Raw genomic sequence first — 12,834 nt, 5'->3', positions numbered from 1 at the left:
TGCAAGGTTCTTTCAGGATCAGTTTCCACATTATAGTCCAATAGATAAGTCCATATATAGAGTCTGTATAATTTCTTCCATGAAAAATAGCAGGGTGGACCAGAACAAGCAGACTTGTGACTCAAACCTTCCCTGTCAAAGCTTAAGCAGTCCTAAAATAAACAGGATTGGGTCTGAGGCTTTTTTTATAGTCTTTTAGCAGGCTTATGACAGCCAGGTAACAGCAGATATTATAGCAGGTAATCCTTGGGTGCATTGTAGCTTTGAAGTAACATATTTCTAGGGCCACATTGTTAATTATTCATTGAGCAGTTAATAGGCAGTTTACTTAAACTTCAAAAATAAATGTAGATGATATTACACCCAAGTTTCATCTAATTGTTAATATTCCATTTTAATCTCTGAATCAATAGAACAATGGTAAAAGACAGGAAAGCAGTTTATCTACAGTGTTAACCTCTAACAAGATGTAGGTAAACAACATCAAATAACTTCTAACAATACACTTGCATTTCAAACTCTTGGCTTTACTTAACATTGCTTGGCTAACTATCAACAAGGAAGGGCTCTAATTACCATTTCAGTACTTTCTTAACATATCCTTAAAGATTGATTTTAGGTTATTTCAGCCTGCTTGTTCTTAACCCTTTCTGGCCCAGTGTCACAAGTGCAAAATAATACTCAGGGCCAATATGTGTTTCAGTTGGCTTGCTCTTAGGTTCTTTTATTATTATTCTTAGTAGAAACTACTCTTCAACTGTCCCCATGTCTGAACAAAGTTAGACACGAAATACCAAGGAAATACCAGGAAATCAAGGGTCAAGATTCTATGTTATGGGCAATCTTTGCTGGCTGAAAAACTGGGATGGAGGTGGGTGGGACAGGTGGTTTAAAGTCACCTTTACATTTTCTGGTTCCTGAGACCATCCCATCACTGGTCTCCTCTCTGATACACACTAGAGTAGCTTTGTACTGGCTGTCTATGGCCTCAAAGAGCTGATATTGCAATCCAATATATAGACAACCTGACCAGGCCTCCTATGCCAGGAACCAGGATATGTGTGGAGACATTAGCTCTAGCCCATTGGGAGGTGAGTAAGAAGTGAGGCAAAAAATAGTAAGGATAGGAATGCATCCGGGTGGATTCATACAGTGTGTGTTTCGATATTGCAGGTGAAATCCTGGGCCCATTGTAGTAATTGGGAATTGTCATTGACTTTAGTAGAGCCAATATTTTGTATTTTAATTATATGGATATAGATTGTATCATAATTATGTTGATTGCTCTCTCTTATTCCAATAACAATTTTTTAAATATCCATTCAATTTATCTAAATCTGCTAGCATTACTAGCAGGGACTATCCCATAATAAGGTAGTGGAGGAATAGGGTTGTGTGGTAGGAATGTCAGTCATTTTTGTTAAGTTTAATAAATGCTGAATTATTTAACAGATCATCTTATAGTAATATGTGCAATGCAGTTCTTTTGCTAATCATTTACTTTCTGAAGCACTTAGTATTAATTACACTTTTTATAATAATACAATCTGAATTGTAAATTTGGATCTTAGTTTTTAAGAGTAAGGAATTTAAAAGGTTCTGAATTGTGAAACTGTGAACTTCTATTTTGTTTGTTGATTGCTGCATTTCAGATGTTTTCACCAAAAATCTTTCCTGGAGAAAAATCATTAACCTCCTGAAATATCTCATTTATCACTTAATAAACCAATTATAACTTTTTTCCAGACCTACCTTGGAGATATACTGTTGCTTGTTAACCCATTTAAAGAACTTCCAATTTATTCCACTATGGTAAGCATTTTCTTCTTAAAATGTTATGATATAGATCTGTTTCCATGGAGTTTCATCCATACAGCATATTTGGGATCCCAAAGCACTAAAAATAAATGAATAAAAAGCACCTCTTCCCTTTTCATAGTAGGAACATCTCAGCTGAATTTTGCTTTTAGTAACAATAACTTTAATTTGGCCTAAGGGACACAGTGTCTTGTTCATATCTTTATGAATGTTTCCTTCAGGCTACAAACATATTTATTTTGTTTTATTATGTTGCCTGTTACTTATCTTGTTCTCCTTGAGTGCTACTAGTGTGAAACAGCAATCATGCTAGAGGTGACAACAAGCAGAACAATACTTCATTCATGGATTATTTGGTTCCCAAAAAATAAAAAAGAACAAAAGTACCTAAAAGTGATGGTTCAATTAGGCCTGGGCAAGCTAATCTTATTTTATCAAATCCAATCGACTTTTACATAAGGTGTCTGTCACTTCAGTACCAATGCACTGGTATTAAATTAAAAGAAGTCTTGCAATGTGGGCATAACATAAATTCACATTGTTTTTTACATGCTTCAGCCTAGCCCAAGCATTTTAGGTATGCAGTGTCAGTGTGAAGCACTGAATTTTTCCTATTATTATAATATTATATTTGTGTTATATTGAGAGGGGGCCCTTGTGCTAGGCACTGTATCAAAACCCAGTAATTTTGTTTGCAGAGCTTGCAGAGAGTTTGTAGGATTCAGAATCATGATTAGCAGACTGTAGTTATGACTGTTTAAAATGTCACACGTATGAATTAGTAGTAAACTAGGGGAAACAAATGGTGCAAAATACAGGTGGCATGAGCAGTAGATTAAAAGTTGGGTGCTTAAATTAGAAATCTCCCACCTGGTCTGAATATGGAATTCCTCAAGCCCTTTCCTTGTACAGCAAGAATGGGCAATCTTAAGGTACTAAAAGGGCAAAAAATCCACAAAAACCCTTTGGTGGACCATGTGTTGTTTTTAGAGGCTACATATTGTGTAACTCAGAAATGTTTGCAACAATAGTGGATGTTAACGTATACTTACACAGGTATTAAACAGGTACTCAGCATGCACTTCATTTCCAATTTCCTTGTGAGTGGAATCCTGCTTTATGCATGAGTTGCATTCCAGGAGGCACGTGCATGTGCATCGGGTTCTCTTCTCCCTACGTCACATTGCTGCATATGTCCTTGCTGAGCCGCCATCTCTCCTTCTAGAGTGGGCCTGAAAACAGAAGAGGTAGAGGAAGAAGCATGAGAAGATGGTGGGGATTCTGGGAAGCGGGAAGCCAGGTCCAGGACCTCTCCCCTCCCCTCTGCTCCCACTGGAGAGACCATGACTGTGAATTTGTAGTAGTATCCATGGCATTGGGCTCCCCCCAACCCCCTTCATTGCACCTCCATGTTAACTGTTTGTGGGCCAAATAAAATGATCGGGCAGGCCAGATGCGGCAATCTGGCCAGTGTTTGCCCATCTATGTCCAAGATCATATGCATTGCCATAGTTATGTATTGAATTTGTACACCAGGCCTCATCTTCTGCCTCTTCTCCCCCAACCTGCAACGTTCACACTGCTGGAATTATGGAGTGTGGTCTGGGGTCAGGGTTTAGCCTGTCTATTTTAGCACCTACCTCTCTGATCTCTTCTGACCCTTCCACTGGGATTACTTCCATAGTAAGCTATCTGCATGTTCGTTGTTTATGATGCGGGTATTTTTTGTTTGGTCAGAATACAATGGCAAAATACACTGCTGGAGCTATTTTGTCCCTGGTTTTGAGGGAAAAATGAACAGGAGCTGATTTTGGCCCTTGATATCAAAATTATCATAAAGGATTTAATCATTCAGACAATCGGTACTCGAACTGTACGAACCAACCACATTGTTCTATAACATAAACTAGTCTCTTCCTCATAGAGGAGAAAGAAGCCTGGATCTACTTCTGACCTGCAAAAGAGACACTTTCTGAAATTGTGAGAATAAGAAGGAAGCTGGAAATCATTGACCACAAAGTACTGTAATTCAGCAGTTAGGAACTAGAAAGCACCATCGTCAGTATATTAGGGATTAAGAAAGCAAATATGGAGGAATTAAGAAATCAAGGCCCAATATTGCTCTCTTTGCAGATAATGGGAGCTATTCAGTTGACTTCAGTAGGAGTTGGTTGGAGTCAGTTCCAAAGCCCATTGAAGTTAATGGCTATCTTTCCATAGGCTTTGATGGGCTTTGGATTGTGAGCCTACTGAGTAAGGTCAGATAGGAGGAAGTATTAAAATCCACCACTGTAAAAGAAAGCTGGGAAATCCTGGCAGACTACAGGTGCAACAAGCTACAGTTCCCCTAACAAAGAGTCAGGTGTGAAACAAGAAGTAGCTGATGCAGATGGTGGAATACTCTAAGATCCTATATGGTATACTGAAGAAGAACAAGACAATCAAAATGGATACTACTCAGGGAAAAGAGGAGGACAGTCAAAAAGTAGAGCATGTTAATTGCAAACATATGGAAATAAAAAGAACTTTTACAAATATATCAATGAAAAACAAATTAATAGAGAAAAAGCTGGCCCAGTAATAAAGGAGTAAGTGAAATTACCAATTATTCAAAAATTTTTGAGACAATAAATCCTTTTAAAAAAGGATTTGTTATCAATAAGAAAAATAAGGAAAAGCATTTGAGCAAACAGGACATTAGAAAGATCTGACCTTGCTCATAAATACCATGGTGATAGCTGTAATAAAAAAAAAAACGTGAAAGATTAACCCTTATAAAAATATCTATGGATTAGGTTTGGGTGAATAACTACTTAGACTGTGAGCTTCATGAGGCAGGAACTGTCTTTTTGTTTTGTGTTTGTACTGCACCTAGCACAATGGAGCTCTGATCCCTGATGTGGGGCTATTAGGCACTACCACAATACAATTAATAAATAATAATAATAAAGTAGCAAATGCTATGTCTTTGAAGTTTGCTTGTTTCTGAGCTCAAAATCCCAAGAAATATGGGGTCATTGTTTATCTAAAAATATGGAGAAAATATTTTCTTATGATGATTACTGTGGTGATTTTGAGTGGCGAATTCTGATTCTTTGTCATTGCATTTCAAGACGACATGATTGTTTGGCATTGATTAGTGAAATGCCCTGTATCTCCTTAGCTTATATTACATTGAATCCCATAACTGTTAAATGTGGTTGGTATTAATTTAATGAAAATAGATTGTGTAAATCCATAAGCCACTATATATGCTGGCATGCCACACAATGTGACTAATTAGTTTGCTCCCTTATTTTTTCAACTATCATCAGTCAAAAATAGAAAGAAACATTGGGGGTGACAGTATTTTTTTATAGCCACTGAGGAACTATGGAAAAAATGATCACACGTATCACTCAACAACAGCAATACTTCAGATGTACTTTTTAAAAATCACTTTTCATTATCTTTTAAAGCCTTTAGCTTTAAAAATACTCCAGTCACCTCCAATATTTATTTCTAGTAACCTTCTAATTACTGAAAATAAATCATTTTATGGGAAACTTTTCTTTCTCAGATGATTCAAAACACATTCCAATGAACATAGAATTCTGTTGTTGTACTTGGTGCCAGTGTCAATTTATAATAATGAAGCAATAATAGCTGCTACAGGTATCATTTGGGTGGTATGTAATTCCCCTTGTACTATAACAGCATGTACTATAATAGTCCCATCTTGTTACCTATATGCAGTTTTTCTTTAAGACCAGGACAGGATAGAAATAATAAAAAGTCTCATTCATTAATCAGGAATCTGACCTTGCAAATATTTAAAACATCAGTTCAATGGGAATACTCATGCATGTTAAGTTTTTGTAAGAGCGAGTCCGTAATTTGTAACTTGTTGAAATATTCTGCTATTCATGACCAAAAAAAAAAAAAAAAACCTAGGGTATGTATGGAAATATTCACTTTCTTGGGTAAGTGAGTAGATCTGTGTTGTCTCATCTAATACAGAGATACAGTTACTGAATAACAATATTACTTAAGCCAGGCTCAGCAATTTTTAAATGAGCTAAACTATGGATATTTATAAGCCAATTTTGCTGAAGGCTATGATTTTAATTAGTTAACAGAACTTAAATGTCAGGTTTGTCTCAGAGGAATGTAGGCTAACAGTAGGGTTACTGATTTTTGCCATTTTTAGCCAATGAGAATAAAGCATGCTGCTAATTATGTGTATTACAGAAGTGTTTCTAAATTGCAAATAAAATATTAGTGGGGACTGCTGTGTCATATAATAAATTAATTAACTTGTAACCTCATTTCATTGATCTCTGTCTTATTGTTTCAGAGGGCGTCCATGCTATTTTTATTTAACATTTTCAAACCAGGACATTGAAGGATTATCATATGAAGTACAAACAATATAACTTAATATGTTATCTGTTTTTAAAAATTGGCCAGATCTGCACGATTTGCCACTATTAGTATAATTATTAAAATAGTATATCTTAAATAGGACTTTTGTTATGATATTTATATATATTTTTACCTTAATTAAATGCTTTACAAATTGTTTAAGGTACCCAAATAGTATGTTTATAACATATAGGGAGCCCAACAGAAGACCCATATTGAAGAGATGAAACAATATTGGTTTAGAATTTGCCACCTGTGTTAATGGTTCAGTTCTTTTTCAGGTCACGCAGCTTTACCTAAGTGACTCTGGCAAACTGTGTTCCTCACTTCCTCCACATATATTCTCCTGTGCTGAAAGAGCTTACCACATGCTTTTCCAGGAGCGACGTCCTCAGTGCTTTATTCTCAGGTGAAAATCTATCTTTCTATTAAATGATTTATAACTCATGCCTTTGAAATGTTTCCCCAAGGACTCTGCAGACAAGGTTTCCTTTTTATTTTTTTCCTCCAATTGATTTGTTCTTATTTACTCATCTGTCTCATACGTTGCAGCATAACAGTGTAAAAGAAAAGATTTCATTCAATCTAAGGGTTATTCATTTTGTTGGGGAAATGTCAACTTCATTCAACTGATCTTCAATAACAAAGATTTGGCCACAATCCTAATTTATTTTTGTCATATCAAACTGAATCTGAACTAGGATCCAAACTAGAGAAGAGGGATGGTCCAAAGGATCAGACATAGCTTAGGACTTAGAAGACATGAGCTGAAGTCCATGCTTTGCCGCAGACTTCTTTTTGTTCCTCTGTTCCCCATCTGTAAAATGGGGATAGTAATACTTTTCAGGGGTTATGTAGTGATTAACATTTTATAGATTGTTGGGCTCTCTGCTGCTATGGCACTAGGGGCCATATACATTCTTATATGAGATAGAACTAGCCAACCAAAGTGCCTCATGGTTATGAAAGTTGAGGTAAGTTGTTAGATATACTGTAATCACATGCATACATTTTCATCAAATTGTACTTTAATAGATAAAGGTTTTTCTGATCAGTAGAAGCACTATATATTCCCTGAGCGTCACTGAATATAGTAAGTAAATATTTGTGTAATATGTGTTCATTTAAAAAACAGTGTACTTTTAAAAAACCTGTATTTTTATGGAAAACTGACTGCTGATGGACCGAAACAAACCATGGATCAAGAGCAAATCATGGAGCAGAAAACCATTATCCTATGTTCACATTCTCTTCACTGATATTTTTTATTCAGTTGAAATAATTAATTTTGATAAAAATAAGAAATTTCCTGACATTCAGTATTTTAGACTCAAGAGTTCCACAGAAAATGGACTCTTACTTCATATCCATTTGGGACATAACTGGTAGATTAATATCTTTGGGGGGGTGGCAATAATAGTGTGTGGGGCAGAGCATGCCCCATACAGATGTCTGTATGTTATCTCCAAGGCAATCCACAGATATGCATATTCCAGGCCTTTTTTAGTTGGACTGTAATTGGATCCAAAGTTTAGTATGGAACAGGAAGTTGAGAAGAGAAAGATTTGATGGGTCAGAGAAAAAGAATTTGTAAAGCTGCAATTTACTTGATAACCTAACATCAAAAGCTAAAGTCCTTGGATAATTCTCTCTCTCTCTCTCTTTATTTTATTTATTTATTTATTTATTTGTAACAATAACTGAGGGTATGGCTACACTGCAATTAGACACCCATGGCTGGCTTGTGCCAGCTGACTCAGTCTCATGGGGCTCTGGCTAAGGGGCTGTTTAATTGTAGTGTGGACAGTCTGGCTTGGGTTGGAGCCTGGTCTTTAGGGCCCTGCAAGGTGGGAAAGTCCCAAATGTCTACACTGCAGTTAAAAGCCCCCTTAATCTGAGCCCTGCAAGCCCAAATCAAGTGTCATGGGCCAGCTGCAAGTGTGTAATTGCAGAGCTGACATACCCTGAAAGACCTAGGGGGAACTGAGAATTTTCTGAAGTGCTTGAAGAGAACTTCAAAAGTGGTCTCCTGTATGAAATTAGTTTACATTCTGTTATGTGAAACTGTAATAAACTCCCATTATGAATCATTAGCCCGGTTTGAATGCTCAGATTCACAGACTGATTAATGCCTATTTTTATATAAACCAAAACCAAAGCTAAACACAGTTGCTGTAAGGCCGTTTCTCCTGGCAGTCATGAGAAATCCCTGTGTTAGTCTCATTAACATTACTAATAACAATAAACAATCAATGATATGGTTCTAAAATGACCCAGACAGTGGCTTCTGAGGTAACAGGAATCCTTTATTTGCTCTCTCTGTGATATTTTCTTATAGTGCTGGTTCAGATAGCTAGTCTGAACTATCCAACCTACCAGGGTAGCAGTGGAGAATAAAGTATCAGCCCTCCACACAAGCAAGTGGTTAGCTCAGGGTCTGGAGTGTGTTGATCTTGTTACTCATAGTTCGGTCTGTTTTTAGTAATTGCTTAATACAGTAAAATCTTGCTAATATGTACTGAGCTGGAGAGCTATTGCAAATTACACTAGACCCTGAGCCTGTAAAGTAATCCACGTGGATGGACTGTGTCACCATGTGGAGTCCTCTTGAAGTTAAATGGTACTCCATGCTGGCACAAGAGTCTCCGCATGCAAAGGGAATTAATGAGGAAGTGAAATGTATTAAGAAAAACAAGCACAGCTATTCATTTGTTTGATAAGTCTAGTCTAGTTTTAATTACTGATGTCAATGCTTTATACTGTCAGTACAGAACTTTGTAACAGGTTTTATAAAAATAATGGCGTTTTAGTAATAGGTCTTCTTATAAAAATCTTTACTAAGAAGTGAAGAGAGGCTTCTGTTTTTGAGTTCAAATTGTGGGATGTGTAGATAAGACAATTAGTCAGTCCCCACAGTATTAATACTTAGCACTTAGATTTTGCTTTGCATTTTCAATCGTCAATACGTTGTACTCACATTAACTGCTTACTATTAAACAACAATAAAGCGACACTACCATTGTGACCAAATCACCCTGTTTTTGAATTCCTCCTGAGGAATCTGAATGGAAAGCAAGAAATACACTACACATTCTACAGAAATGCTTTATTTAGTCTGCAGTACATCAAACAACCTACTACTAAAAGACTAAGGAAATCTGGAAATAATGTTACATTCTATATACTCTCTCATCCTCATCACGCTCATCAAGCGTGTCATCTTGTTTTATTAGTGAAGTTAGTGTTTATCTTCTATTAGTAGTGTTTTTTAGTTCAACTTTTATTTGTGTGCTGCCTAAAGATTACTTGAAAGAAGGCATTTCCCATGGGTTTAGTGGCTATTAGTAATGACTCATTAATTACTCTGTCATTGGACACACATACTGTAGCTAATGAATTCTGCATGCAGTGTAACTATTAATGGTACAGTTTTTCTGAGCTGATATATACAGTTTTTCCTTCCATGTTTGCCCAAGAAATAGTAATGACCAAGTGCCACATTCAGGTAGCGTGCATTTTGGTATTAGCATTATGTTAAAAATGTGTTTCATCTTATTTTATTTTCACCACTTAAGAATGTGCTTAACTTTCTGGATATGAGTTGTCCCAGTGACTTCAGTGGGATTGTTCACATGTATAAAGTTAAGCACATGTTTAAATATTTTGCTGGCTCAGGGCTAGAGTAAGGTCGAGCCCAAAGAGTACAATTCTTGCTCCCTACTAGTGCCCTTGTGTGTGCTACTCTAGTTTGCTCTGAGAGGGATGCAGGCAGAGCATGATGGCCTCCTATCTCTTCACCCCATCCTGTGTATGTGAGCTAATACAACCAGTGAGGCGCACAGACAAAAGTATATGGTGCATTCTCTCCCAGGCTGGTGGAGTCGAGCACTTCAAGATGTGCTTTCTGGAAGGTTGCTGCCTTGCATTTAACCAGACCTCTTCCAGAGAGCGCTGTGGATGCAAAAATGGAATCTAGCCTTACTCTAGATAGCTTAATTATCTTAATATTGCAGATTACTGCCAATATATTTCCCGGTGTATCAATGCCCCTTTCTCCTCAGCCATGTCACTTTACTGTATCCTCTGTTGTCTCTAATCTTACATTTAGATTGCAAGCTCTTGAAAGCAGGGACTCTCTCTTCATTATATGTCTGTACAGCTTTGATGGGGCTGGAACCTCTAACTAATACCATATTATAAATACATAATAATAAATAAAATGGAGAGGAAAGGGATCTACCATCCAGCCTGAGGGTAAACAGCAGGCTTCAGCAGCTCCCAAGGCGCCTGCCCTCTGACCTCCCTAGAGAGGAGAAATTTGTGGATCCATATAATCAGAGATCTACTGCCTACCACCTCTGCCCACAAAAACCAACCAACCAAAAAATCCAATACCACCCTGTGTCCAAATTTTACTCTATGGGTAGAAATTGTGGGCCTGGTTTGCATTTATGCTAAGGCTAATTTATATTACCCTCACGCTGAAGTTATCACTGACTAGTGGGGAAAAGTGTTCTCTCATGGAAGAGAGATATGGCTGCCATCCCTAGAAACCTTTGGGGAGAATTGCAGAGTACTTCCATGGAAGTTTCATCAAGATCTTTCAGTAGGATTCAAGGGACATCCCTGTGAACATAAACAAACTGCTTCACATGGCCTAAAAGAGACTCTCTTGATTTGCTAGTATCTAGTATACTGCTTGCACAGAAATTAACTATCAGGGCTAGAATTCCCCCCTTTGATACAGGTAGTCAAGGCCAGGATTTGATCATAGGTGCTGCATCCTTTCCTGAACCCTGCCTGCTCGATCTTGCAAAACATAATCCAAATCCGGAGAGATTCATTGGAGGATCAAATGCTCAAACACCTTGAAACACATTCACAGCAAGGATATTGAGTGGTAACTCAACACGTTGTAAGGGTCCTTGCACCGTTTAGGAATGGCTATAATCTTTGCTTGGTGCCAAGAACGTGTTAACATCTTCTCATTAATGATCCTATGTAGAAGTTAGTAAGCCACTGTGATGCCTTTGGTTCAACATGCTTGAGAAATTCTGGCAAGATGTTATCATAACCCAGCCTGGTCTTGATGGAATTAAAGGCCTTATCTAGCTCATCGACTGTGAATGGCTCTAGTTGACTCCTACTCACATTCTGATGTCAAAGTTGGCTCCATTCATCATATACTTTGCGTTTGAATTGCTTCTTCATCAGGGCTTTGCTGCCCACAGTAGACAGCTTGCAACCTCACTGGACTTAACCAGTGGGCGATTTTGACCTGGAGATTTTTTAGGCAGCACCCAGCCGCACTTCTGGCTGGAATAAGTGAGGTCAAATTTCTTTGTAGATTCCTTCCACCAAGTGAGCCTGGTGACATCCAGAGACTCAATCAAGTGGCCAGGGATGTCCGAGTCTCCAGATAATTAGAATTTCCTGAGCAAGGATTGGCATTCGGCACTAAGGCAGAGATTGTAAATTAGTCAACAGCCCATGGTATAGCTGAGCATGTGGCTTTATAAATGGTTGCTTGGAATCAGCAGTAGGCTTCATCCACTGGGATACAATGTGATAGAATGGTAATAACACTATGTTCCAGTGTGTCACAAAAATTTTTCCAGTCTGCCTTGCACAGATTCCATCATCACTTGACTGAGCTTCAAATGATGGTTAGCTGGATCCCAAAGCGAATAAGTGATGGTATATGTTGTCTGAGGGAAGTTATCAGGTACTATATGGCTCACTGGTTGTTAACGGCAGTCTAGCAAACCGACCCAGCAAAGGTTGGGTGAGTACTCTTTCAACCATCTGGCTGAAAGAAATATGTCACATTGGTTTGCATTGTGAATCAGCATGAAGTTGTTAGTCATCCTGTCTATCAACCAATCACCATTGTCATCAAAATCAGCATACCCCCCACTCAGAGTGGTGGCTGTTAAAATCACCAACAAAGATGGCTGGATGATCAAGTGTTGGAAAGACCTGCTGGTCCCAGGGCACACTCGGTGGCTTATATACATTGGCAATCCGAAAGCCACCAAGCTGGATCACATCATAAAAACTAGAGAAGGAGAAAGGAACAACATCGGATATGTCAGAGTGCACATATGTTGCAGGGCCATATTTGGCATCTGGGGTGTGAAAAGAGGTCAAAGCCATTAATACCATAGCATCCTGCTATACTAATTGCAACATGAGTTTCTTTCAAACAAATTACATTGATACTGTGACGAGTGGCTAAGGCACTAATGATGCTGTGTTTGGCTGCTGACAGGCCCTCAACATTAAGATGAAGAATTTGGAGTGCCAGTCCAATGGCTTGAAAGTCAAAGGATGGTGATACATTGGGGTCGCAGTCAGAAAGCATGTGGCTAGGATTTGTTGCCGAATTTGGTCTGCTGGTTGGATCATTAGCTTCCCTGACCCAGGATGGGTACTGACGGGGAGCATGATGTGAATACTACTCCATTGCCCAGTTTTTCAACAAAATTTAAAGATGGGTGCCATCTTCTTGGATTTGACCACCGCATACAACACAGTTTGGCACAGAGGCCTTTTGTTTAAACTCTCTCGAGTCACCCCACATTGGGTGATCATAGTAGTAGAGCTCTTTCT

The 12,834-nt window shown here is 38.1% G+C and overlaps 1 protein-coding gene across 1 annotated transcript in view; it reads left to right on the top strand.

Moving 5' to 3' along the window:
* Window positions 1-12,834, top strand: part of LOC137145860 (unconventional myosin-XVI-like) — a 212,019-nt gene that overhangs the window by 176,789 nt on the left and 22,396 nt on the right. Inside the window, exons 12-13 of the mRNA XM_067536802.1 lie at window positions 1,747-1,812; window positions 6,504-6,631. Of these exons, the coding sequence (XP_067392903.1) occupies window positions 1,747-1,812; window positions 6,504-6,631 (194 nt within the window). The remainder of the gene's footprint in view (window positions 1-1,746; window positions 1,813-6,503; window positions 6,632-12,834) is intronic.

Source organism: Emydura macquarii, unplaced genomic scaffold, assembly GCF_026122565.2.
Source record: "Emydura macquarii macquarii isolate MOO-44397 ecotype Brisbane River unplaced genomic scaffold, CSIRO-AGI_Emac_v2 contig_3671, whole genome shotgun sequence".
Classification (NCBI taxonomy): Eukaryota; Metazoa; Chordata; order Testudines; family Chelidae; genus Emydura; species Emydura macquarii.
The sequence above is the reverse complement of the archived record's forward strand: the minus strand, read 5'-3'. Positions and strand labels throughout refer to the sequence as shown.